At 41.7% G+C, this 27114-nt stretch overlaps 1 protein-coding gene across 2 annotated transcripts in view; it reads left to right on the plus strand.

Annotated features, from left to right (window-relative positions):
• The window catches only part of LOC128653667 (lethal(3)malignant brain tumor-like protein 3), a 112955-nt gene that overhangs the window by 27263 nt on the left and 58578 nt on the right, over window positions 1-27114 (plus strand). For both annotated transcript variants that reach the window (XM_053707082.1, XM_053707083.1), the window contains exon 12: window positions 20776-20852. In XM_053707082.1, the coding sequence (XP_053563057.1) occupies window positions 20776-20852 (77 nt within the window). The remainder of the gene's footprint in view (window positions 1-20775; window positions 20853-27114) is intronic.

Here is a 27114-nt window from a genome sequence, read left to right on the forward strand (position 1 = left end):
GTGGAGGGAGCTGTTTCTACTCTCGCTAAGCGTACAACTATACCTATCGAAGACAGTTGTACTTTCAAAGATCCTATGGATAAAAAATTAGAGGGTCTCCTAAAGAAAATGTTTGTTCATCAAGGTTTTCTTCTCCAACCTATTGCATGCATTGTTCCTGTAACTACTGCAGCTGCTTTCTGGTTTGAAGCTCTAGAAGAGGAGACTCCATTAGAGGATATTATGGATAGAATTAAGGCCCTTAAATTGGCTAATTCTTTCATTACAGATGTCGCTTTCCAAATGGCTAAATTAGCGGCAAAGAATTCAGGTTTTGCCATTTTAGCACGCAGGGCGTTATGGCTTAAGTCCTGTTCTGCTGATCTGTCATCAAAATCTAAACTTTTGAACATCCCTTTCAAAGGAAAGACCCTATTCGGGCCTGAACTGAAAGAGATTATTTCAGACATCACTGGAGGGAAAGGCCACACCCTCCCTCAGGATAAAACAAATAAAATGAGGACCAAACAAAATAATTTTCGTTCCTTTCGGAACTTCAAGAGTGGTCCTGCTTCAGCTTCCCCTGCTGCAAAGCAAGAGGGGAATTTTGCCCAATCCAAGTCAGTCTGGAGACCTAACCAGGCTTGGAACAAGGGTAAACAGGCCAAGAAGCCTGCTGCTGCCTCCAAGACAGCATGAAGGGGTAGCCCCCGATCCTGGACCGGATCTAGTAGGGGGCAGACTCTCTTCGCTCAGACTTGGGCAAGAGATGTTCACGATTCCTGGGCTTTAGAAATTGTGTCCCAGGGATATCTTCTGGACTTTAAACACTCCCCCACAAGGGGGAGATTTCACATTTGTCAATTGTCTTCAAACCAGACAAAGAGAGAGGCGTTCTTACGCTGTGTAGAAGACCTACATACCATGGGAGTGAATCGTCCCAGTTCCAAAAGCAGAACAAGGGCTAGGTTTTTACTCAAACCTGTTTGTGGTTCTCAAAAAAGAGGGAACTTTCAGACCAATCTTGGATCTCAAAATTCTAAACAAATTCCTCAGAGTACCATCATTCAAGATGGAGACTATTCGGACTATTCTACCTCTGATCCAGGAGGGTCAATATATGACTACCGTGGACTTAAAGGATGCGTATCTACACATCCCTATTCACAGAGATCATCATCAATTCCTCAGATTCGCCTTTCTGGACAGGCATTACCAGTTTGTGGCCCTTCCCTTCGGGTTGGCCATGGCTCCCAGGATTTTTACAAAGGTGCTAGGGTCCCTTTTGGCGGTTTTAAGACCGCGGGGTATAGCAGTGGCGCCTTATCTAGACGACATCTTAATTCAGGCGTCGACTTTCCAGTTAACCAAGTCTCACACGGACATCGTGTTGGCGTTTCTGAGATCTCACGGGTGGAAGGTGAACATAAAAAAGAGTTCTCTCTTCCCTCTCACAAGAGTTTCCTTCCTAGGGACTCTGATAGACTCGGTAGAAATGAAAATATTTCTGACGGAGGTCAGAAAATCAAAACTCTTAACCACTTGCCGAGCTCTTCATTCCATTCCTCGGCCATCAGTGGCTCAGTGTATGGAGGTAATCGGACTCATGGTAGCGGCAATGGACATAGTTCCTTTTGCCAGCATACACCTCAGACCACTGCATCTGTGCATGCTCAAACAGTGGAATGGGGATTATGCAGATTTATCTCCGCAAATACATCTGGATCAGGAGACCAGAGATTCTCTTCTCTGGTGGTTGTCTCAGTACCACCTGGCTCAGGGAATGTGTTTACGCAGGCCAGAGTGGATTATTGTAACAGATGCCAGCCTGCTAGGCTGGGGTGCAGTCTGGAACTCCCTGAAAGCACAGGGCTTATGGTCTCGGGAGGAAACTATCCTTCCGATAAACATTCTAGAACTGAGAGCAATATTCAATGCGCTTCAGGTGTGGCCTCAGCTAGCTGCGGCCAAATACATCAGATTTCAGTCGGACAACATCACGACTGTAGCTTACATCAATCACCAAGGAGGAACATGGAGTCCTCTAGTGATGATGGAGGTAACCAAAATAATCCGATGGGCGGAGACTCACTCTTGCCATCTTTCAGCAATCCATATCCCAGGGGTAGAGAACTGGGAGGCGGATTTCCTAAGTTGTCACTTTTCATCCGGGGGAGTGGGAGCTCCATCCGGAAGTATTTGCCCAGCTGACTCAGCTATGGAACGCCAAGCTTCCTTGTTACGGGTCCAGGTCCCGGGATCCCCAGGCGGTACTGATAGATGCTCTAGCAGTGCCTTGGTCCTTCAATCTGGCCTATGTATTTCCACCGTTTCTTCTCCTCCCACGTCTGGTTGCCAGAATCAAGCAGGAGAGAGCTTTGGTGATTCTGATAGCACCTGCGTGGCCACGCAGGACTTGGTATGCAGACCTAGTGGACATGTCATCTGTTCCACCGTGGCTTCTGCCAATGAGGCAGGACCTTCTAGTCCAAGGTTCATTCAAGCATCCAAATCTAATTTCTCTGCGTCTGACTGCTTGGAGATTGAACGCCTGATTTTATCAAAGCGTGGTTTTTCTGAGACGGTCATTGATACCCTGATTCAAGCTAGAAAGCCTGTCACCAGGAAAATCTATCATAAGATTTGGCGCAAATATCTTTATTGGTGTGAATCCAAGGGTTACTCCTGGAGTAAGATTAGGATTCTTAGAATATTGTCTTTTCTCCAAGAAGGATTGGAGAAGGGATTATCAGCTAGCTCCTTTAAAAGGACAGATTTCTGCTTTGTCTATTCTTTTTCACAAGCGTCTGGCAGATGTCCCAGATGTTCAAGCGTTTAGTCAAAATCAAGCCTGTATTCAAACCTGTCGCTCCGCCATGGAGCCTACATTTAGTTCTTAAAGTTCTTCAAGGGGTTCCGTTTGAATCTATGCATTCCATAGATATTAAGCTTCTATCTTGGAAAGTTCTGTTTTTAGTAGCTATCTCTTAGGCTCAAAGAGTTTCTGAGTTATCTGCTTTACAGTGTGACTCACCTTATCTTGTTTTCCATGCAGATAAGGTGGTTTTGCGTACCAAACCTGGATTCCTTCCTAGGGTTGTTTCTAATAGGAATATCAATCAGGAAATTGTTGTTCCTTTGCTGTGTCCTAATCCTTCTTCAAAGAAGGAACGTCTGTTGCACAATCTTGATGTGGTTCGTGCTTTAAAGTTCTACTTACTAGCAACCAAAGATTTCCGTCAAACATCTTCATTGTTTGTTGTTTATTCTGGTAAGTGGAGAGGCCAAAAAGCTACGGCTACCTCTTTCTTTTTGGCTGAAAGCATCATCCGTTTGGCTTATGAGACTGCTGGCCAGCAGCCTCCTGAAAGGATTACTGCTCATTCTACTAGAGCAGTGGCTTCCACATGGACTTTTAAAAATGAGGCTTCTGTTGAACAGATTTGGTCTTCGCTTCATACTTTTTCCAAATTTTCCAAATTTGTTACTTTTGCTTCTTCGGAGGCTATTTTTGGGAGAAAGGTTCTACAAGCAGTGGTGCCTTCCTTTTAAGGTACCTGTCTTGTCCCTCCCTTCATCTGTGTCCTAAAGCTTTGTTATTGGTATCCCACAAGTATGGATGAATCCGTGGACTTGATACATCTTACAAGAGAAAACAGAATTTATGCTTACCTGATAAATTTCTTTCTCTTGTGATGTATCGAGTCCACGGCCCGCCCTGTCTGTTTAAGACAGGTAGTATATTTTTATTTTAAAAACATCAGTCACCTCTGCACCCTATAGTTTCTCCTTTTTCTTCCTAGCCTTCGGTCGAATGACTGGGGGGTGGAGCTAAGGGAGGAGCTATATAGACAGCTCTGCTGTGGGTGCTCTCTTTGCCACTTCCTGTAAGGAAGGAGAATATCCCACAAGTATGGATGAATCCGTGGACTCGATACATAACAAGAGAGAGAAATTTATCAGGTAAGCATAAATTCTGTTTTCTTTCATATTGGCAAGAGTCCATGAGACCCACCCTTTTTATGGTGGTTATGATTTTTTTGTATAAAGCACAATTATTCCAATTCCTTGTTGATGCTTTCACTCCTTTCTTATGACCCCACTTCTTGGCTATTCGTTAAACTGAATTGTGGGTGTGGTGGGGGGTGTATTTTTATAGGCATTTTGAGGTTTGGGAAACTTTGCCCCTCCTGGGAGGAATGTATATCCCATATGTCACTAGCTCATGGACTCTTGCCAATATGAAAGAAATTAATTTATCAGGTAAATTCTTACATAAATTATGTTTTTTCTCTGGAAAAAGTTCTCTCATCCATGATCCATTACCAAGTCCTTTACTACTTAACCGATTACAACACATACTTGAAAATGTACTAATTTCTGCGCCACTTGCAGATGTAGCAACGGCAATGAAGTTCATATATCTCTTCAATTCACTTCAAAGTGCAGTGGAGCAATCTTCACCCTGCAAAGATCACAACAGAACTTAAATTTATGATGTGACATTCAAGTCAGAACATGTTTAAACTTGTCTGGAGTAAGGAAATTGCTGTAAATGGGACTTCCTGTTTTACTGAATCCAACATAACTCCTGATCCCATTGGCATCCCATCTTCAACTTTGGTAATTCAGTTAATGAGTAATAGTATATATACAACATATATTTCTTTTACAAGATACAATGAGTCCACGGATTTCATCCTTGTGGGATATCGCCTCCTGGTCAGCAGGAGGAGGCAAAGAGCACCACAGCAGAGCTGTATATATAGCTCATCCCACCCCAGTCATTCTCTTTGCCTGTGTTAGTGATCAGGGTACATGATTAGCAGAGTGTGGACTCTAGCGGAGTCTGTTTCTTCGATTTCTTACCACTGAGAGCGAGCTTCAAGTCTCTTCTGTTTTAGCCTCAGTTGGCTTCGGCCCAGTTTCTTTCTTGCTGTCCGTGATCCATATCCTAGAGGTGGACACTTGGGAAGCGGATTTTCTGAGTTCCAGGAGAGTGGAATCTCCATCCGGGAGTATCTCCTACCTGATTTTCAAATGGGTTCGGCAGGAGTTGGATATCATGGCATCTTGTCTGAGTGCCTAGTTTTCGGGATACGGGTCCAGGTTCGGGGGCCCCAGTCAGAGCTGATAACTGCCTTGGCAGTTCTTTGGTCTTCAGACTAGGATCTCTTATTTTCCCCGTGGCGTTTTTTTTCAGAGGGTTTGTTTTGATCATATAGGAGAAGGCATTGGTGCTTCTCCCCTCTTCTGCGTGGTCTCGCAGTTTTTGGTATGCTAATCTGCTGACCGTGTCATCTCTTTGATCTTGCACTCATTCGTTGAGTTGGAATTTCTTCTTCAGGGTCTCTTCTTCACCCTCATCTAGTTTCTTTGAAGCGGTTTGCTTGGGGGTTGGACGTTTGATCTATGCAAGCAAGGTTTCTTTGATTCGCTCATAGATGCTTTTTTTCAGACATGTAATCCTGTTACTTGGAAGATTGGCCATAAGTTATGGTGTGATTTCTTTCTTGGTGTGAATCCAAGGGTTACTCATGGAGTAGGGTAAGGATTCCCAGAATTTTGTCCTTTCTCCAAGAAGAATTGGAGAAGGAGTTTTCCGCTAGTTCCCTACAGGGACAGTTTTCTGCTTTGTCTTTTGTGTTGCACAAACGTCTGGCAGTGGTTCCAGCTGTACATTCCTTTTGTCAGGCTCTAACTAGTACAGGGTCTGTATTTAATTCTCTAACTCCTCCTTGGAGTTTGTCTTTTGTTTCTTGGAGTTTTTCAAGGGTTCCGTTTGAACCTATGCCTTCCATAGATATTAAGTTATTATCTTGCAAAGTTTTGTTTTTGGTTGCTATTTCTTCTGCTAGCAGAGTATTTGAGTTTTCGACATTGCAATGTGATTCTCCTTATCATCTTTTCCATCCGGATAAGGTGGTGTTGCGAACTAAACCTGGTTTGCTTCCTCAGGTTGTTTCAAATGAGAATATTTGTCAGGATCTTGTTGTTCCTTCCTTGTGTCCTAATCCTTCTAAGAAGGAGCATCTGTTACGTGATCTGGACGTGGTCCATGCCTTGAAGTTCTACTTGGGGGCGACTAAGGATTTTCGACATTCATCTTCCTTGTTTGTCATTTTTTTCAGGGAAGCGTAGGAGTCAGACAACTACGACTGCCTCTCTTTCTTTTGGCTGTGGGGTCTCATCCGTTTGGCATATGGGACTGCTGGACAGCGGTCTCCTGAACAAATTATGGCTCTCTTACACTAGGGCTGTGGCTTCCTCATGGGCATTCAAAAATGATGCTTCTGTTGCACAGATTTGCATAGCTGCAACTTGGTCGTCTCTTCACACTTTTTCAAAATTTTACAAATTCGATACTTTTGCCTCGTCTGAGGCTGTTTTTGGGAGGAAAGTTCTTCAAGCAGTGGTGCCTTCCGTTTAGGTTACCTGTCTTGTTCCTCCCGTTTAATCCGTGTACTATAGCTTTGGTATTGTATCCCACAAGTAAGGATGAAATCCGTGGACTCATCGTGTCTTGTAAAAGAAAAGGGAAATTTATTCTTACCTGATAAATTTGTTTCTTTTACGATACGATGAGTCCACGGCCCACCCTGTATTTTCTAGGACAGGTTGTTAATTTTTTTTTTTTTTTTTAAATCTTTTATTTTTATTCAGTTTCCAATACACTATCAGTTTGGGTCCTACTACATGTAGGTTCTTATTACGCCTCGCAGGGCTATGTATCAAAGAAAAAATAAACTTAGGAGTACTTATAAACAGCATAGACAAGATACAAAAAAGAAACAATGCAGATAACTAGGCAGAACCAATCACAATTTGTTCTTATATATCAACTAATTCCATCTGACTTGGTCTAACCCGTTATTTTATCTAGACTTTCTACATGTGTAGGTCTATTGGACTTCGAATGTCATCATTATTATTTTTAACTGTATTGAAAGAATACTTTATTAGGCTAACGAGATACTCGGATCAGCCGTAGATATTAGTTTAATATAATTTAGAATAATGTATATGGGGAGGGGGAAAGAGCGCGGCGGGGGGGGGGGGCTTTGGGGACGATGGGAGAGAAAAAACTGAAAAGAGAGAAAGGGAAAAAAAAAAGGGGGGGCTGATTTCTATTCCTACCAGATTCCTAGTAAGACTAAATCTGAGTTCCTGAAGGGATAAATTAGATGGTCTATTTCTTTTTTTGTAAAGATTTTTATAAATGATGACCATTTTTGAAAGAACCTGTTAACATCTTGGGTTTCAAATAATTTTGTGTCATACTGTTCAAGTATACATTGGTTTTTTATACAATTTCTTATCTCTGGAATACTAGGAGTTGGTGTTTCTTTCCATTTTTTAAAGATTAAGTATCTTGTTGCTAATACAGTAACATTTACTATCTGTTCCTTATCTGGGGGGGAGTCTTTCATCTGTGTTTTTTTTTTTTTTTTTTTTAAAAGTCATTTTTATTGAGGTTCTCAAATGAGCAAACAGACAATTGCTAACAATACAGTATAGGACGTAACACAATGGTAATATGTATCATGCATCTAAATAAACACATTCTCTAATGAACTCTACTCCAATGGAGTCACTGGGATCTAAAACAGAAATACATCAAACGTCCTAATAAATGATTACAGTCTCATCTGACGCTATACACATAAAATTCTAACTTAGATAGATGAAGGACCTCATATTTTCAAATTTCTTTCTTGAGATATTGCCCTTAATGAACATTCAAATCGTCTTGTACTTAAATATCTGTATAGGGATTGGTTAGAAAGATATGTCAAGGTAGACATCAAATGTAAACCAAATAGACTTATAAGCAAGCTTAGGAAGATATACAACAAGGTGAGTATCAAATGCAAACTAAATAATTGTGTAGGCATTACTTAGGGAGGCATAACAACAAGGTGATTATCAAATAGATTAGATAAATTCAAAGAAGCTTCTCAGGGAAATGTAACAATGAGGTAAACCTCAATTGTAAGCTCAGTATTGATGAAAGAATTGCTTAGGGAAATAAAATAGTAAGGTTAATATCAGATATAAACTAAATATATAATATGCGAGGAAGAGAAAGAAAAAAAGTAGTACTAAACAATCTTGTACAGCTTGGGAGAGAAAGTAGTGCCAATGTAATTTTGTTGTGCAAGATATAATTGTAAAAGGGGGGGGGAATTACGGTGTGGTATTGACAAGAGAAACCACATAATTCACTCTCCTAGGCTAGGAGATATATTAAGGGGGGGGGGAGGTGATGAGTTACATAGGGTGGACCAATTGTATGGGTTAAGCGCCACATCAGGACTGGGGGAAGCACAAGCCCCACGCTACGTGCTTGGACATATTGGGTTCTTTTCAACCAGTGAGCTGTCCTCCACTATCATGGATGGTTAATTATCAACCTAGTAGAGTGTAAATACTGTAATGAAGGAATGTTTTCCTATATATGAGTAATGTGAAGAACTATATTGATATGTTGCGGTGACTAGCAAGAAAACTGAAATTTTAACATGGGAAAGGAGAAGATGATAGGTTATCGTGCAATGCCTAAGAGGGGAAACAAAGCCAATAGCGAGGTATACTGCAAGATTTGCTAATAGCAAGTATGAGCAGGGTGTGGCATTGGCTAGATGAGCTACATATATAGTCCTCCACACCTAGGAGGTGTATTAATCGTGTGGGGGGGGAGAAGGAGGTAATGTAGATGAAATAGTGCCCATAAGTTTCTATACAATTAGGCAATATGTCTGTGTGGGTGGTTTTACAGGCATATGGGAACTAATGTGTACATGAAATTGGGTCAGTTGTGTGACAGGACTCCATTATACCTGGGTTAGAAAGATTGAAAACTCTAAGATAAAATACATTATGGACTACGGGGCCCAGCTGCGGTATTGTGAGGAGAAAGGTTAAATGCGGTGGCAATAGTGCAGGTCCAGCCCGCCCTAGAGTACCACACCAAACAGTGACAGGAAGTGCAGCTCATCATAAGATAGGGATGGTCAGAATTACAGGTAGTGAGCTCAACCCATAGTAAGTATAATAACAGAGAAACCTACATATGTGCACAGATATGTGAACATGCTGTTTGGCCTGCCACTACATTTAAATAGTTTCCAAGGTGTCATATTTGGCATTAATAGGCATCAGATAATTGGGTCTATCCACCAAGGTGTGGTCACATAGAGAAAAGTAAATTTTTTAATCCTAGTTTGCCATGAGGTCCTCCGGCAGTATACAAGTTAAAAATGTGGAAGACTCAGACATCTCGGCCGCAGATATCCAAGCTCCTAGTTGCATTTAAACTAGTAGGGAGCACCATAGCAGAGATCCCCTTAGGAGGGTATGCATAGCAGGCTATCACATGTAGAGGGAGGGAAACAGGACATTGGTTGATAATTTAGTTGAGCCATAAATAATACTGTAGTACACATCCCATTCAGTACAGAAAAAAAACAACCTTCAGGGGGAGCATCTATAGCTATTTAACATAATAAACTTGTCTAGTTGGAAACACGGTATAATAGACACCTAAAAGTATGGTGTTAGGGAGAGCTATATGAATATATTTTAAGCATCAAACTCTAGTCATATAATATGCAGGGAATAGGCATAGTTAAAAAGCAGCCGAGCCACACAGTGCAGTAACAAATATACAATAACCCAAGTCAAATAACCTCCTTTTAGGAAACATTAGGTTCAATAAGCTACCGCTCAGATAATGGTATGTTGATTGGTAAATTTTAGCAACTAACATTTAACTACATTCCATACACATCTACATATAAAGTGTCTAATAAAGCAATGAACAGCACACCATGTTAACTAACATGAAACCACAAACTAACTGAGCAAGGCTGTATAAAGAAGGGAGATACGTAGCATACAGGCTTGTAATAACATTTCACAAATCTGGCTAATAGCATACATATTATTAAGAGAGATGGGGGACGAGATACAGTCAGCAGTGCAGATTGTACCTAGCCTGCTCGGCAAGCTTCGGCAGTCTTTTCCGCTGTGTAGAGAGTTAACCTACTCCTCTTCTGCTAGTACCCAAGGCAGGAGGAGTACGAAAAGGAAGCGGATCGTGTGGAGTAACAGAGGGAGACTCACTATGGGCCTGAAGGCGTTTGAAGGAGAGTTCCAAGTTCCTTGCCCCTGCATATAAAGTGAGTAGGTAGCGGAGTTTCATAGAGCTGCTGAAGTATTCGAGCTCACCTGATAAATCCCAAACAAAGGACGGCTCGGGAGAAGGATATGAGTGTAAGACCTGACGAGTTACCGCTCTCCCCCTTTGCTCAAGGCTTTGCCGGGTTGGTTTTGTGTCTTGTAGTGTCACCGATGCTTCAATGGCAGACGTGACCCCGGGTATGCCTAGTGAATACCTGCCTTCTTGGTGTGTGCCGCCTTGTTGCCTAGCATGGTCGGCAGGCATACTATTGCGAGTTTTCTCTCTTGCTGTGCTCGCATCTCGCCCCTCATTAAGTATGCTGCAGGGAGGGAGTAGGCGCAGTGAATCAGTAGCGGTGCTGTTATTTCGTATAGTCATTTCTTGTGGTGTGTTCGTAAAGGGCCTGAGAACCGGATCCAAGCTCCCTGGTCCTAGCATCGCCATTTTATCCGTAGCCATGTGTCTCAGTCTCACGTCACTTTCTCGTGAGCCTACTCTGCCTTGAGCTGCTGAGCGGATTTCTAGTTGTTGCTTAGGTCTCTGTCCTGCGGAGCTGCCAAACACTCGCTCGGTGGAAGCAGAGGTGCACAACACGTGTCGGGGCTCAGAAGCAGCTCCACTGACTCCATTCTCGGTCACTGTATGCGAGCAGCCCTCCGGTGGGGTCCCGGCACTAAGCACGGAAACCGGCAGTGAATTGAAAGAGGCGTCAGGCATAAGTCTATACGTTTCTAGAAGTTTACCAAGCTCAAACAAGATCCAGTGAATGCTCTCCATAGTGAATAAGTCACTAGCTCTTGTGGCCACAAGTATGGTTGCTGACTGCGTAGGCTGAATTTAAACCACCGGCCTCACTTTTAATTCATAAATAAAATTGGCTCTTCATCCAGTCTGTGGCCAGGCAGTCAAACCATAGATTTGCTCTTTGTTTTTAGGTGAAATGGGTAGTTAAATGCTGTATTTTGTAGCAGTTAGAACCAGAGCTCCAAAAGCTTGCCACCGTTCCTGTAGGCTGCTGGCTCCCGTCTTTCATCTGTTTTAAGAAAGAGGTTAAACAGGTTGTTAATTTTGTTAAACTTCAGTCACCTCTGCACCTTGGCTTTTCCTTTCTCTTCCTAACTTCGGTCGAATGACTGGAGTGGGAGGGAAGGGAGGAGCTATATATACAGCTCTGCTGTGGTGCTCTTTGCCTCCTCCTGCTGACCAGGAGGCGATCTCCCACAAGTAAGGATGAAATCCGTGGACTCATCATATCGTAAAGAAACAATTTATCAGGTAAGAATAAATTTCCCTTTTCTCTTGTTAAGTGTGTTCAGTCCACGGGTCATCCATTACTTATGGGATATATTCTCCTTCCCAACAGGAAGTTGCAAGAGGATCACCCAAGCAGAGCTGCTATATAGCTCCTCCCCTCACATGTCATACCCAGTCATTCTCTTGCAACCCTCAACAAAGAAGGAGGTCGCGAGAGGAGTTGGAGTTTTTTACTTATTATTCAATCAAAAGTTTGTTATTTTAAATGGCACCGGAGTGTGCTGTTTTTCTATCTCAGGCAGTATTTGGAAGAAGAATCTGCCTGCGTTTTCTATGATCTTAGCAGACGTAACTAAGATCCACTGGCTGTTCTCGACATTCTGAGGAGTGGGGTAACTTCAGAAAATGGGAATAGCATGCGGGGTCCCCCGCAAATGAGGTATGTGCAGTACAATATTTTCTGGGAATGGAATTGACTAAGAAAACACTGCTGTTACCCATATGATGTAAGTACAGCCTTAAATGCAGTAGTAGCGACTGGTATCAGGCTGATAAATGTATGCGCAGTTGAGTTATTTTCTAGGGACTAGAATTTGACTGAGAAAATACTGTTAATACTGAAATAATGCTTAAGCCTTATCTGCAGTAGAAGCGACTGGTAGCAGGCTTAGTGATAACTTTGCATGACATTGAAAAAGTTTGTTTTTAAAACGTTTACTGGCATGTTATTCGTTTTGTGAGGTACTTTGGTGATAAATCCTTTTTGGGCATGATTTTTTTCCACATGGCTAATGTATTTTTCTGCATAGAAACCGTTATATCAGGTCTCCCACTGTTGTAATATGAGTGGGAGGGGCCTTTTTTTAGCGCCTTGTTGCGCAGTTAAAATTCTAGCACGGTCTTCCTGCTTCTTCCTCCTTGATCCAGGACGTCTCTAGAGAGCTCAGGGGTCTTCAAAATTCGTTTTTGAGGGAGGTAATCAGTCACAGCAGACCTGTGACAGTGTGTTTGACTGTGATAAAAGCGTTAAATCTTAATTTGATATCCGTTTTTGGGTATTGAGGGGTTAATCATCCTCTTGCTAATGGGTGCAATCCTCTGCTAATTAATACATTTACCGTTAAGAATTGTTGACTATAACTGAATTAGTTCATTGTTATTCAACTGTGTTTTTGATAAGCGCTGCAGCGTTTTTTATATTGCTTGTAAACTTATTGAAAGTAATTTCCAAGCTTGCTAGCTTCATTGCTAGTCTGTTTAAACATGTCTGATACAGAGGAATCTGCTTGTTCATTATGTTTAAAAGCCGATGTGGAGCCCAATAGAAATATGTGTACCAACTGTATTGATATTACTTTAAATAAAAGTCAATCTTTACCGATAAAGAAATTATCACCAGACAACGAGGGGGAAGTTATGCCGTCTAACTCTCCTCACGTGTCAGTACCTTCGCCTCCCGCTCGGGAGGTGCGTGAGATTGTGGCGCCAAGTACATCAAGGCCCTTACAAATCACTTTACATGATATGGCTAATGTTATGAAGGAAGTATTATCCAATCTGCCCGAGTTAAGAGGCAAGCGCGATAACTCTGGGTTAAGGACAGAGCGCGCCGATGATACGAGAGCCATGTCTGATACTGCGTCACAAGTTGCAGAACATGAGGACGGAGAGCTTCATTCTGTGGGTGACGGTTCTGATTCGGGGAGACCGGATTCAGAAATTTCAAATTTTAAATTTAAGCTTGAGAACCTCCGCGTGTTGCTAGGGGAGGTGTTAGCGGCTCTGAATGATTGTGACACGGTGGCAATCCCAGAGAAACTATGTAGGCTGGATAAATACTATGCGGTACCGGTGTGTACTGACGTTTTTCTTATACCAAAAAGGCTTACAGAAATTATTAGCAAGGAGTGGGATAGACCTGGTGTGCCCTTTTCCCCTCCTCCGATATTTAGAAAAATGTTCCCTATAAACGCCGCCACACGAGACTTATGGTAGACGGTCCCTAAGGTGGAGGGAGCAGTTTCTACTTTAGCCAAGCGTACCACTATCCCGGGGGAGGATAGTTGTGCTTTCTCAGATCCAATGGATAAAAAATTAGAGGGTTACCTTAAGAAAATGTTTGTTCAACAAGGTTTTATATTACAGCCTCTTTCATGCATTGCGCCTGCCACTGCTGCAGCGGCATTCTGGTTTGAGTCTCTGGAAGAGGCGATTCGCACAGCACCATTGGATGAGACTTTGAGCAAGCTTAGAACGCTTAAGCTAGCTAATGTGTTTGTTTCCGATGCCGTAGTGCATTTAACCAAACTTACGGCTAAGAATTCCGGATTCGCCATACAGGCGCGCAGAGCGCTATGGCTTAAATCCTGGTCAGCAGATTTAGCTTCTAAATCTAAACTACTGAATATTCCTTTCAAAGGGCAGACCTTATTCGGGCCCGGCTTGAAGGAAATTATTGCTGACATTACTGGAGGTAAGGGCCACACCCTTCCTCAGGACAGGGCCAAATCAAAGGCCAAACAGTCTAATTTTCGTGCCTTTCGTAATTTCAAGGCAGGAGCAGCATCAACTTCCTCCGCTCCAAAACAGGAAGGAACTACTGCTCGTTACAGACAAGGTTGGAAAGGCAACCAGTCATTGAACAAGGGCAAGCAGGCCAGAAAGCCTACTTCCGCCCCTAAGACAGCATGAAGACAGGGCCCCCTTTCCGGAGACGGATCTAGTGGGGGGCAGACTTTCTCTCTTCGCCCAGGCTTGGGCAAGAGATGTACAGGATCCCTGGACGTTGGAAATTATAGCTCAGGGATACCTTCTGGATTTCAAAACTTCTCCACAAGGGAGGTTTCATCTGACAAGGTTATCAACAAACCTAGTAAAGAAAGAGGCATTTCTACAATGTGTACAAGACCTCTTAGTGATGGGAGTGATCCACCCAGTTCCGCGATCGGAACAAGGGCAAGGGTTTTACTCAAATCTGTTTGTGGTTCCCAAAAAAGAGGGATAGTTAGTTGTAGTAGGTGGCGCAAAACAAGTTGCTATTCCCAATGTGTCTTACTGTAAATATGTGTGATAATATGTGGGCTCAATATATGTTAATGTTTTGATGAGTCCTAATTTTATATTCTCTTTTGGAAAAAAATGGATGTCGAAACTATTTAAGAAATAAATATGATCCTTTATTTGATTATGGTAAATTTACCCAATAGTAGTGATGCTAAAAGTACAGTTAAACAAAAATTATTACAATTCCTTCAAAGTTTAAAAAATGACACCGGTGTCTCTATGTATAAAAATGTACATAATATATAAAAAATAAATTAAATTAAAATAATAACGTTGAAATCTTATAATTTATACAGTTTTGGGTTTATCACAAGTTGTAATTTCTAACAGAATGTTTGTAGATACAATTTTATAGTGGATAAAACAATAGTTGCTGTATAGTTCATATAGGATACTTTGTTTCAAGTTCAGCTATGCAATTGAGATCTTATCTTAGGCAACTATATATCAAATGTAGAGGTATGTTGGTGCGATTTTTATCACACTATAATATAAGTATACAAATTAGTACCTTGAAGTGTATCTGTTTGATATCACTTTTGTGAGATAATTGCGGTTAAATAAACGCCGCTATGCCAGTGTTTTGATTAAGTTTCAAGATCAAGCTGGTGGCAGTTCTATATGAGCTGCTGGCGGTTAAATAAATGCCGCTTTGGTTTCCTCTTATTAGGTGGGCTTATCTGTTTGCTGCGAGAAAATTCACTTTTATATAAGTGTTTGGGTAGTTGTCGTGGCCGCTCAGTTACCTTATCCTTTGTCGGTCAGTGACCGATCGCACTCTTAAGGGTTTCTTGGTGGGATCTTTGCTGCGGTTAAGTGCTAACCGTTTGCTGATGTTTTTTTAAGTATCTCCGGTTTTTCTATTCTGTGGCTTGTCTGTCGGTGAGTGACCGATCACGATGGTATGGTTGTTGGATAACCTCCTGATGTGGAATTTTTGCGTGCCTTTCCGGTCTGTTGTTCCCAGGTTTCTTAGATGTCGGTCAGTGACCGATCTGAGTGCTGAAATGTGGTTGTTGGGATAAGTAGAAAGTTTGTAGGATAAGTAGAAAAAGGATTTCTAGTTATCAATGTGATCTTTGCGGTTAAATATATGCCGCTCAGTGGGAACTTGAATATTTCAACTGGGTATAGCTGGTATTCACTTTGTCTTCTCAAATCCTGTGCAGGTGTGCTCTGGTATCAACATGTTTCGGCTGGACAGCCTTTTTCAAGCACCCAGATCGGTCACTGTACATTTTTATACATAGAAACACCGGTGTCATTTTTTAAACTTTGAAGGAATTGTAATAATTTTTGTTTAACTGTACTTTTAGCATCACTACTATTGGGTAAATTTACCATAATCAAATAAAGGATCATATTTATTTCTTAAATAGTTTCGACATCCATTTTTTTCCAAAAGAGAATATAAAATTAGGACTCATCAAAACATTAACATATATTGAGCCCACATATTATCACACATATTTACAGTAAGACACATTGGGAATAGCAACTTGTTTTGCGCCACCTACTACAACTAACTATAACTCTTTAAACTTTGGGATAAAGTTTACTTCAGGTGTGCTAGATTCCCCACCAGCTAGACAGTCTAAACCTACCAAACACCCAAAAAAGAGGGAACCTTCAGACCAATCTTAGACTTAAAAATCTTAAACAAATTCCTAAGGGTTCCATCGTTCAAGATGGAAACCATTCGGACCATCCTACCCATGATCCAAGAGGGTCAGTATATGACCACAGTGGACTTAAAGGATGCCTACCTTCACATACCGATTCACAAAGATCATTATCGGTACCTAAGGTTTGCCTTTCTAGACAGGCATTACCAGTTTGCAGCTCTTCCCTTCGGATTAGCTACGGCTCCGAGAATTTTTACAAAGGTTCTGGGTTCGCTTCTGGCGGTACTAAGACCGCGAGGCATAGCGGTGGCTCCGTACCTAGACGACATTCTGATACAAGCGTCAAGTTTTCAAAATGCAAAGTCTCATACAGAGATAGTTCTAGCATTTCTGAGGTCGCATGGGTGGAAAGTGAACATGGAAAAGAGTTCTCCGTTTCCACTCACAAGGGTCCCTTTCCTAGGGACTCTTATAGATTCTGTAGAGATGAAGATTTACCTGACGGAGTCCAGGTTATCAAAAATTCTAATTGCTTGCCGTGTCCTTCATTCCATTCCAAGCCCATCAGTAGCTCAGTGCATGGAAGTAATCGGCTTAATGGTCGCGGCAATGGACATAGTGCCATTTGTGTGCCTGCATCTCAGACCGCTGCAATTATGCATGCTAAGTCAGTGGAATGGGGATTACTCAGATCTGTCCCCTTTACTGTATCTGGACCAGGAGACCAGGGATTCTCTTCTCTGGTGGTTGTCTCGGCTTCATCTGTCCAAAGGAATGACCTTTCGCAGACCAGATTGGACGATTGTAACAACAGATGCCAGCCTACTAGGCTGGGGCGCAGTCTGGAACTCCCTAAAGGCTCAGGGATCGTGGACTCAGGAGGAGAAACTCCTTCCAATAAACATTCTGGAATTAAGAGCAATATTCAATGCTCTCCTAGCTTGGCCTCAGTTAGCAACACTGAGGTTCATCAGGTTTCAGTCGGACAACATCACGACTGTAGCTTACATCAATCATCAAGGAGGAACCAGGAGTTCCCTAGCTATGTTAGAAGTCTCAAAGATAATTCGCTGGGCAGAGTCTCACTCTTGCCACCTGTCAGCGATCTACATCCCAGGCGTGGAGAACTGGGAGGCAGACTTTCTAAGTCGCCAGACTTTTCATCCGGGGGAGTGGGAACTTCATCCGGAGATATTTGCTCAACTGATTCTTCGTTGGGGCAAACCGGAACTGGATCTCATGGCATCTCGCCAGAACGCCAAGCTTCCGTGCTACGGATCCAGGTCCAGGGACCCGGGAGCGGTGCTGATAGATGCACTAGCAGCCCCTTGGGTTTTCAACATGGCTTATGTGTTTCCACCTTTTCCGTTACTGCCTCGACTGATTGCCAAGATCAAGCAGGAGAGAGCATCAGTGATTCTGATAGCGCCTGCGTGGCCACGCAGGACCTGGTATGCAGACCTAGTGGACATGTCGTCCTGTCCACCATGGTCTCTGCCTCTGAGGCAGGACCTTCTAATTCAGGGTCCTTTCAACCATCCAAACCTAATTTCTCTGAGGCTGACTGCATGGAGATTGAACGCTTGATTCTATCGAAGCGTGGTTTCTCAGAGTCGGTTATTAATACATTAATACAGGCTCGGAAACCTGTGACCAGAAAAATTTACCATAAGATATGGCGTAAATATTTATATTGGTGTGAATCCAAGAGTTACTCATGGAGTAAGGTTAGGATTCCTAGGATATTGTCTTTTCTACAAGAGGGTTTAGAAAAGGGTTTATCCGCTAGTTCACTAAAGGGACAGATTTCTGCTCTGTCTATTCTTTTACACAAGCGTCTGGCAGAGAATCCAGACGTCCAGGCTTTTTGTCAGGCTTTGGCTAGGATTAAGCCTGTGTTTAAAGCTGTTGCTCCTCCGTGGAGCTTAAACTTGGTTCTTAAAGTTCTTCAGGGTGTTCCGTTTGAACCCCTTCATTCCATTGATATTAAGCTTTTATCTTGGAAAGTTCTGTTTTTGATGGCTATTTCCTCGGCTCGAAGAGTCTCTGAGTTATCTGCCTTACATTGTGATTCTCCTTATCTGATCTTTCATTCAGACAAGGTAGTCCTGCGTACTAAACCTGGGTTTTTACCTAAGGTTGTTTCTAACAGGAATATCAATCAAGAGATTGTTGTTCCATCATTATGTCCTAATCCTTCTTCAAAGAAGGAACGTCTTTTGCATAATCTAGACGTGGTCCGTGCCCTGAAGTTGTTCTTACAGGCAACTAAAGATTTTCGGCAAACTTCTTCTCTGTTTGTCGTTTACTCTGGACAGAGGAGAGGTCAAAAGGCTTCGGCTACCTCTCTCTCTTTTTGGCTTCGTAGCATAATACGTTTAGCCTATGAGACTGCTGGACAGCAGCCTCCTGAAAGAATTACAGCTCATTCCACTAGAGCTGTGGCTTCCACCTGGGCCTTTAAGAATGAGGCCTCTGTTGAACAGATTTGCAAGGCTGCAACTTGGTCTTCACTTCATACGTTTTCCAAATTTTACAAATTTGACACTTTTTTGCTTCTTCGGAGGCTGTTTTTGGGAGAAAGGTTCTACAGGCAGTGGTTCCTTCTGTTTAATGTTCCTGCCTTGTCCCTCCCATCATCCGTGTACTTTAGCTTTGGTATTGGTATCCCATAAGGAATGGATGACCCGTGGACTGAACACACTTAAGAGAAAACATAATTTATGCTTACCTGATAAATTTATTTCTCTTGTAGTGTGTTCAGTCCACGGCCCGCCCTGTCTTTTTTGAGGCAGGTTCTAAATTTTAAATTATAACTCCAGTCACCACTGCACCCTATAGTTTCTCCTTTCTCGTCTTGTTTCGGTCGAATGACTGGATATGACATGTGAGGGGAGGAGCTATATAGCAGCTCTGCTTGGGTGATCCTCTTGCAACTTCCTGTTGGGAAGGAGAATATATCCCATAAGTAATGGATGACCCGTGGACTGAACACACTACAAGAGAAATAAATTTATCAGGTAAGCATAAATTATGTTTTTTTGAAAAAATTAAGAATAGTTTTTGAGAAAATGGCCACCAAAGTATTGATTACAACGGTTTACAAATATCATTTTTCTAAATTACGAAATATTGAATGTTAAAGACAACAATATTGGTGGAAAAAATTGTAAAAATCACAAAGTTTGTGCCTCTATAACTTCGTAAATCCAGAAGATATGGACCTGCAATTTTGCATAGGCCAATATCTCAGGTGGCCCTTTTAGTTTGCCAAATTTAAACAAAATCAAAGAAAGTGAGATTGAAAAGTACCTCTTGTTAATTTCATATGGAAAAGCTGAAATGTTTCATTCATATAGCTCAGGATAACTTTCAAGTGTATCTATTACATATTTGATTTTCCTTGCATACAAAACTATCTACCAAATGTTATGTCACTGCAAACCATCCACATGGTCCCATCGTTCTTAGGAAGTCCCACTATATAAACTGATGGGATTTGGGCTCTTTGTGAAAATGGAAAATCTACTTGCAGCTTTTGTTTGTTCTCCTTTTGGGGGTAAATGTAAAATGTTTCTGTGTTTACGGCATCAATTTTATTATGGATTTGTGCTGCCATCATCATGGCATACTTGCAGGCAACTAGTTCACTGACCTTCAGGGTTGTGGCTTATTTTATCCAGTCTGTTGCTGCCTCATGCATCATTGTTTTGTAACACTTTTGAAAAACTAGATGGCAGCAGTGTTTGCACAATGTGTAAAAACATTGTTGCTAAACAGCTGCCATATACTGCTCAAGAAATACACTTTTGAACCTTTGAAGTGTGGTGTTCAACAAAGGATACTAAGAGAACAAGTTAGATTTGGTAATAGATTTAAACTGGAAAGTTTTTTTTTTTTATTATTAATTATACACGCTATCTGAATCATAAAAGAAAAAGTTACATGTTCCTTTGAAAGAGTTGCATTTAGATTATACAGGGGTTCTGTAAAATGATGCATTAAAATGCATTTCTAGTTCTTACGTATATTGCATTTAAAGGGGCATAAAAGTGCCAAAAGACAATGGCATGATTTGTTACATTATTTACTATTGCATATATCTAGCTCCAGAGCAGCCATGCATTACTTGGTCCTAGCTGAAGACATCTTGTGAGCCAATGACTAGTGATATGTATATGTGGCCACTATTTTATGTATGCTTTTCAACAAATACCAAAATAATTAAATTCATCTCCTAACAGAAGTAAACTGAAACGTCTCTTAAAATTGCCCTCTTTATCTGAACCATGAAAGTTCAATATTGTTTTTCATGTCCTTTTTTTGAGTCTCTCGACAAAGCTAAAATATTGGAGGAAATAAAACGCTAGCTTCTAGCATAATGCTTAGTTAGTTTACAGTTTTTCTTTGGAGATAGGATTTTATTCTTTTACTTTCTCATGTCTGGAATATATCTTTTTTTAACAATACAATTCTCCTGGGGGAAAGCTCTAACTACATAAAAAAGTTCTGTAGATGTGGTATGGGTTGTAGAATATTTCATTAGGTTGCCTTCTGGAGTGACAGCAAAGAGAGAGTATATTCAGTCTATGTAGTCTTGAATTTTAATTTCATCATTTTTTTTGTCATTGTCAGTATACAATATGTTAACACCACCATTGTTTGTAACAGGTGTGATGCTAGTAGTCCATATATCCGACCGGTTGGCTACTGTCAGGAATCTGGAATCGCTTTGACCCCTCCTCCGGGTAAGAGAGATGTGTACATGTATTTATCTATAATATTGACTAAAACCACAAGTATTTAAGATTCAAGGTGTGAGATCTATTTCAGGGCAAGAGGGATTTGATTTGTTGGTTTTGCACGTAGAACATAAAAACTCCTATTTGAAGCCTTGACCTTACTTTGTTTTGGAGTTCATGCAGGTGGAATATAAATGAGAAACTATGGTACTTATTATTTAAAGTGAAGGTCCATTTTGATGAATTAGTGCCCGGTTTTTAATAAACCTATTAAAAACAAGGGCACTTTAATTCATCAAAATTGACATTTCACTGTTTTCTTCAAAAACTTACCTTTTAATCCTGGCAGCCGCTCCAGCACTTCCTCCACCCGTCGCAAGCCGTCTTCGCGGGTCCAAAATGATGAATCCGGCTTCCTCCAATCACAGTGTTGCATCAGGCCAAGAGCTGTGATTGGAGGAAGCCTGCTTCGTCATTTCTGACGTCTGCAGAGGCTTCCGACGGCCGGGGGAATCGCTGGAGCGGCATTCAGAATTAAAAGGTAAGTTTTTGAAGAAAACAGTGAAATGTCAATTTTGATTACTTAAAGTGCCCTTGTTTTTAATAGGTTTATTAAAAACCGGGCACTAATTCATCAAAATGGACCTTCACTTTAATAAAACCTGAGATGTGTTCCCATAATACCACCAGGCTTTTTAATGGGAATATTCCTGAACTGTTCTTTATTTATAAATCCTTGAAAATTGTGCTTATAAAATGATTGCCGATACATGCTATGCAGAGATAAAACGTAATATAAAGGGACAGTAAACTCTTGGAATTACAAGATTTTTCTTCAATTTCACAATAAATTAACATACTAGGTGAGAATCGAAGGTTTTTTGAAAGGGTTAACACCTAACTTGCTGCATTTTCAATACTAAACAAAAAATAGAAATATCTACAGACACTCAGCGGTGTGGTTAGGCAACTAAACAGTAGGATTGTCCTCTACAGCCAATCACAAAAGTCTAAGTAAAAATAAGGAAAAGAGTGCTAAAACAGCAACCACACCAAACGGTATGTATATAAAGGTTTACTAAATTCAGGTTCATAAAATAAAACGAATAAAGCCTAAATCGTATGTATATAATAAAAAAGATAGAGTATAAAACATATAAGTATAAAAAAGCTGAAAAAGTAATAAAACAAAGTCCACAGTCACAGTCATCTGTATTCAGACTGTTTTGCGTTAGCTGAATAAAGTTGCAAGTCCAAACGTGAATGATGGAGATTTAGCTGTTCAACCACAGTTACTAAACAAGCCAAAAGGGAGATATCCAAGAGGATTGAAGCAGATACATATAAATCGGCGCTCACCCGGTACAACGGACATCAGAGAAACATGGCAACTTACTGCACCGAGGTGTTCCACTCTATATCCAGCCGTCGTCCTTAGGTGACTTTGGATGCTGCTGCTTCTGTATTCGGCGTTCTCACTCCGTATACGCTAGGACACTTCTGTGTCTGTGATCACATGACCAGCTTGTGGCCAATCAGAAACCTCTTTCTCCAACATTGGTGTGTCCGGTCCACGGCGTCATCCTTACTTGTCGGATATTCTCTTCCCCAACAGGAAATGGCAAAGAGTCCCAGCAAAGCTGGTCACATGATCCCTCCTAGGCTCCGCCCACCCCAGTCATTCTCTTTGCCGTTGCACAGGCAACATCTCCACGGAGAGGGTTAAGAGTTTTTTGGTGTTTAAATGTAGTTTTTATTCTTCTATCAAGTGTTTGTTATTTTAAAATAGTGCTGGTATGTACTATTTACTCTGAAACAGAAAACGATGAAGATTTCTGTTTGTAAGAGGAAGATGATTTTAGCAGACAGTAACTAAAATCGATTGCTGTTTCCACACAGGACTGTTGAGATGAAGTAACTTCAGTTGGGGGAAACAGTTAGCAGACCTTTCTGCTTAAGGTATGACTAGCCATATTTCTAACAAGACCATGTAATGCTGGAAGGCTGTCATTTCCCCTCATGGGGACCGGTAAGCCTTTTTCTTAGTCAAATATAAAAGAATAAAGGGCTTAAAAAAGGGCTTAAAAACTGGTAGACATTTTTATGGGCTAAAACGATTGCTTTATTGGGGCATATTATGCAGATTGTAGCTTATAATTGGCATTATAATCTTGGGGAACGTTTAAAAAACGGCAGGCACTGTGTTGGACACCTTTTTTAGTCTGGGGGCCTTTCTAGTTATAGACTCAGCCTCATTTTCGCGCCATTACTGCGCAGTTGTTTTTGGAGAGCAAGGCATGCAGATGCATGTGTGAGGATCTAAGAATCACTAAAAAAGCTTCTAGAAGGCGTCATTTGGTATCGTATTCCCCTCTGGGCTTGGTTGGGTCTCAGCAAAGCATATAGCTGGGACTGTATAGGGGTTAAATTTGAAAACGGCTCCAGTTCCGTTAATTTAAGGGTTAAAGCTCTGAAATTTTGTGTGCAATACTTTTAATGCTTTAAGACACTGTGGTGAAATTTTGGTGAATTTTGAACAATTCCTTCATACTTTTTCACATATTCAGTAATAAAGTGTTTTCAGTTTGAAATTTAAAGTGACAGTAACGGTTTTATTTTAAAACGTTTTTTGTGCTTTGTTGACAAGTTTAAGCCTGTTTAACATGTCTGTACCATCAGATAAGCTATGTTCTATATGTATGAAAGCCAATGTGTCTCCCCATTTAAATTTATGTGATAATTGTGCCATAGTGTCCAAACAAAGTAAGGACAGTAATGCCACAGATAATGATATTGCCCAAGATGATTCCTCAAATGAGGGGAGTAAACATGATATTACATCATCCCCTACTGTGTCTACACCAGTTATGCCCACACAGGAGGCCCCTAGTACATCTAGTGCGCCAATACTTATTACCATGCAACAATTAACGGCTGTAATGGATAACTCCATAGCAAATCTTTTATCCAAAATGCCTACTTATCAGAGAAAGCGCGATTGCTCTGTTTTAAACACTGAAGAGCAAGAGGACGCTGATGATAACTGTTCTGACATACCCTCACACCAATCTCAAGGGGCCATGAGGGAGGTTTTGTCTGATGGAGAAATCTCAGATTCAGGAAAAATTTCTCATCAAGCTGAACCTGATGTTGTGACATTTAAATTTAAATTAGAACATCTCCGCGCACTGCTTAAGGAGGTGTTATCTACTCTGGATGATTGTGACAATTTGGTCATTCCAGAGAAATTATGTAAGATGGACAAGTTCCTAGAGGTTCCGGTGCCCCCCGACGCTTTTCCTATACCCAAGCGGGTGGCGGACATAGTAAATAAAGAGTGGGAAAGGCCCGGCATACCTTTTTGTTCCCCCCCCCTATATTTAAGAAATTATTTCCTATAGTCAACCCCAGAAAGGACTTATGGCAGACAGTCCCCAAGGTCGAGGGGGCGGTTTCTACTCTAAACAAATGCACTACTATTCCTATCGAAGATAGTTGTGCTTTCAAAGATCCTATGGATAAGAAATTAGAGGGTTTGCTTAAAAAGATTTTTGTACAGCAAGGTTACCTTCTACAACCAATTTCATGCATTGTTCCTGTCACTACGGCAGCGTGTTTCTGGTTCGAAGAACTAGAAAAGTCGCTCAGTAAAGAATCTTCGTATGAGGAGGTTATGGACAGAGTTCAAGCACTTAAATTGGCTAACTCTTTTGTTTTAGATGCCGCTTTGCAATTAGCTAGATTAGCGGCGAAAAATTCAGGGTTTGCTATCGTGGCGCGCAGAGCGCTTTGGCTAAAGTCTTGGTCAGCGGATGTGTCTTCCAAGACAAAATTGCTTAACATTCCTTTCAAAGGTAAAACATTATTTGGACCTGATTTGAAAGAGATTATTTCAGACATCACTGGGGGAAAGGGCCACGCCCTCCCACAGGATAGGTCTTTTAAGGCTAAAAATAAGCCTAATTTTCGTCCCTTTCGCAGAAACGGACCAGCCTCTAATTCTGTATCCTCTAAGCAAGAGGGTAATACTTCACAACCCAAACCAGCCTGGAAACCAATGCAAGGCTGGAACAAGGGTAAGCAGGCCAAGAAGCCTACCACTGCTACCAAAACAGCATGAAGGGATAGCCCCCGATCCGGGACCGGATCTGGTGGGGGGCAGACTTTCTCTCTTTGCTCAGGCTTGGGCAAGAGATGTTCAGGATCCTTGGGCGCTAGAAATAGTTTCTCAAGGTTATCTCCTGGAATTCAAGGAACTACCCCCAAGAGGAAGGTTCCACAGGTCTCAATTATCTTCAAACCAAATAAAGAGACAGGCATTCTTACATTGTGTAGAAGACCTGTTAAAGATGGGAGTGATACATCCAGTTCCAATAAGAGAACAAGGAATGGGATTTTATTCCAATCTGTTCATAGTTCCCAAAAAAGAGGGAACATTCAGACCAATTTTGGATCTAAAGATCCTAAACAAATTTCTCAGGGTACCATCGTTCAAAATGGAAACTATTCGAACGATCCTACCTACTATCCAGGAAAATCAATTTATGACTACCGTGGATTTAAAGGATGCGTACCTACATATTCCTATCCACTTAGTTCCTAAGGTTCGCTTTTCTGGACTAGCATTACCAGTTTGTGGCACTTCCATTCGGATTAGCCACTGCTCCAAGGATTTTCACAAAGGTACTAGGGTCCCTTCTAGCGGTTCTAAGACCAAGGGGCATTGCAGTAGTACCTTACTTGGACGACATCCTGATTCAAGCGTCGTCCCTGTCAAAAGCAAAGGCTCATATGGACATCGTCCTAGCCTTTCTCAGATCTCACGGATGGAAGGTGAACAAAGAAAAAAGTTCTCTGTCCCCGTCAACAAGAGTTCCCTTCTTGGGAACAATAATAGATTCCTTAGAAATGAGGATTTTTCTGACAGAGGTCAGAAAATCAAAACTTCTAAGCTCTTGTCAAGTACTTCATTCTGTTCCTCGTCCTTCCATAGCGCAGTGCATGGAAGTAATAGGATTGATGGTTGCAACAATGGACATAGTTCCTTTTGCACAAATTCATCTAAGACCATTACAACTGTGCATGCTCAGACAGTGGAATGGGGATTATACAGACTTGTCTCCGACGATTCAAGTAGATCAAAAGACCAGAGATTCACTCCGTTGGTGGCTGACCCTGGACAATCTGTCACAGGGAATGAGCTTCCGCAGACCAGAGTGGGTCATTGTCACGACCGACGCCAGCCTAGTGGGCTGGGGCGCGGTCTGGGAATCCCTGAAAGCTCAGGGTCTATGGTCTCGGGAAGAGTCTCTTCTCCCGATAAACATTCTGGAACTGAGAGCGATATTCAATGCTCTCAGAGCTTGGCCTCAACTGGCAAAGGCCAAATTCATAAGGTTTCAGTCAGACAACATGACGACCGTTGCATATAACAATCATCAGGGGGGAACAAGGAGTTCCCTGGCGATGAAAGAAGTGACCAAGATAATTCAATGGGCGGAGGATCACTCCTGCCACTTGTCTGCGATCCACATCCCAGGAGTGAAAAATTGGGAAGCGGATTTTCTGAGTCGTCAGACATTCCATCCGGGGGAGTGGGAACTCCATCCGGAAATCTTTGCCCAAATAACTCAATTATGGGGCATTCCAGACATGGATCTGATGGCGTCTCGTCAGAACTTCAAGGTTCCTTGCTACAGGTCCAGATCCAGGGATCCCAAGGCGACTCTAGTAGATGCACTAGTAGCACCTTGGACCTTCAACCTAGCTTATGTATTCCCACCGTTTTCTCTCATCCCCAGGCTGGTAGCCAGGATCAATCAGGAGAGGGCCTCTGTGATCTTGATAGCTCCTGCGTGGCCACGCAGGACTTGGTATGCAGACCTGGTGAATATGTCATCGGCTCCACCATGGAAGCTACCTTTGAGACAGGACCTTCTTGTTCAGGGTCCATTCGAACATCCGAATCTGGTTTCCCTCCAACTGACGGCTTGGAGATTGAACGTTTGATTTTATCAAAGCGTGGGTTTTCAGATTCTGTAATAGATACTCTGATTCAGGCTAGAAAGCCTGTAACTAGAAAAATTTACCATAAAATATGGAAAAAATATATCTGTTGGTGTGAATCTAAAGGATTCCCATGGAATAAGATAAGAATTCCTAAGATTCTATTATTTCTACAAGAAGGTTTGGAGAAAGGATTATCTGCAAGTTCTCTAAAGGGACAGATCTCTGCTTTATCTGTTTTACTTCACAAAAGACTGGCAAC

This window comes from Bombina bombina, chromosome 3, assembly GCF_027579735.1.
Source record: "Bombina bombina isolate aBomBom1 chromosome 3, aBomBom1.pri, whole genome shotgun sequence".
In the NCBI taxonomy this organism is placed as follows: Eukaryota; Metazoa; Chordata; class Amphibia; order Anura; family Bombinatoridae; genus Bombina; species Bombina bombina.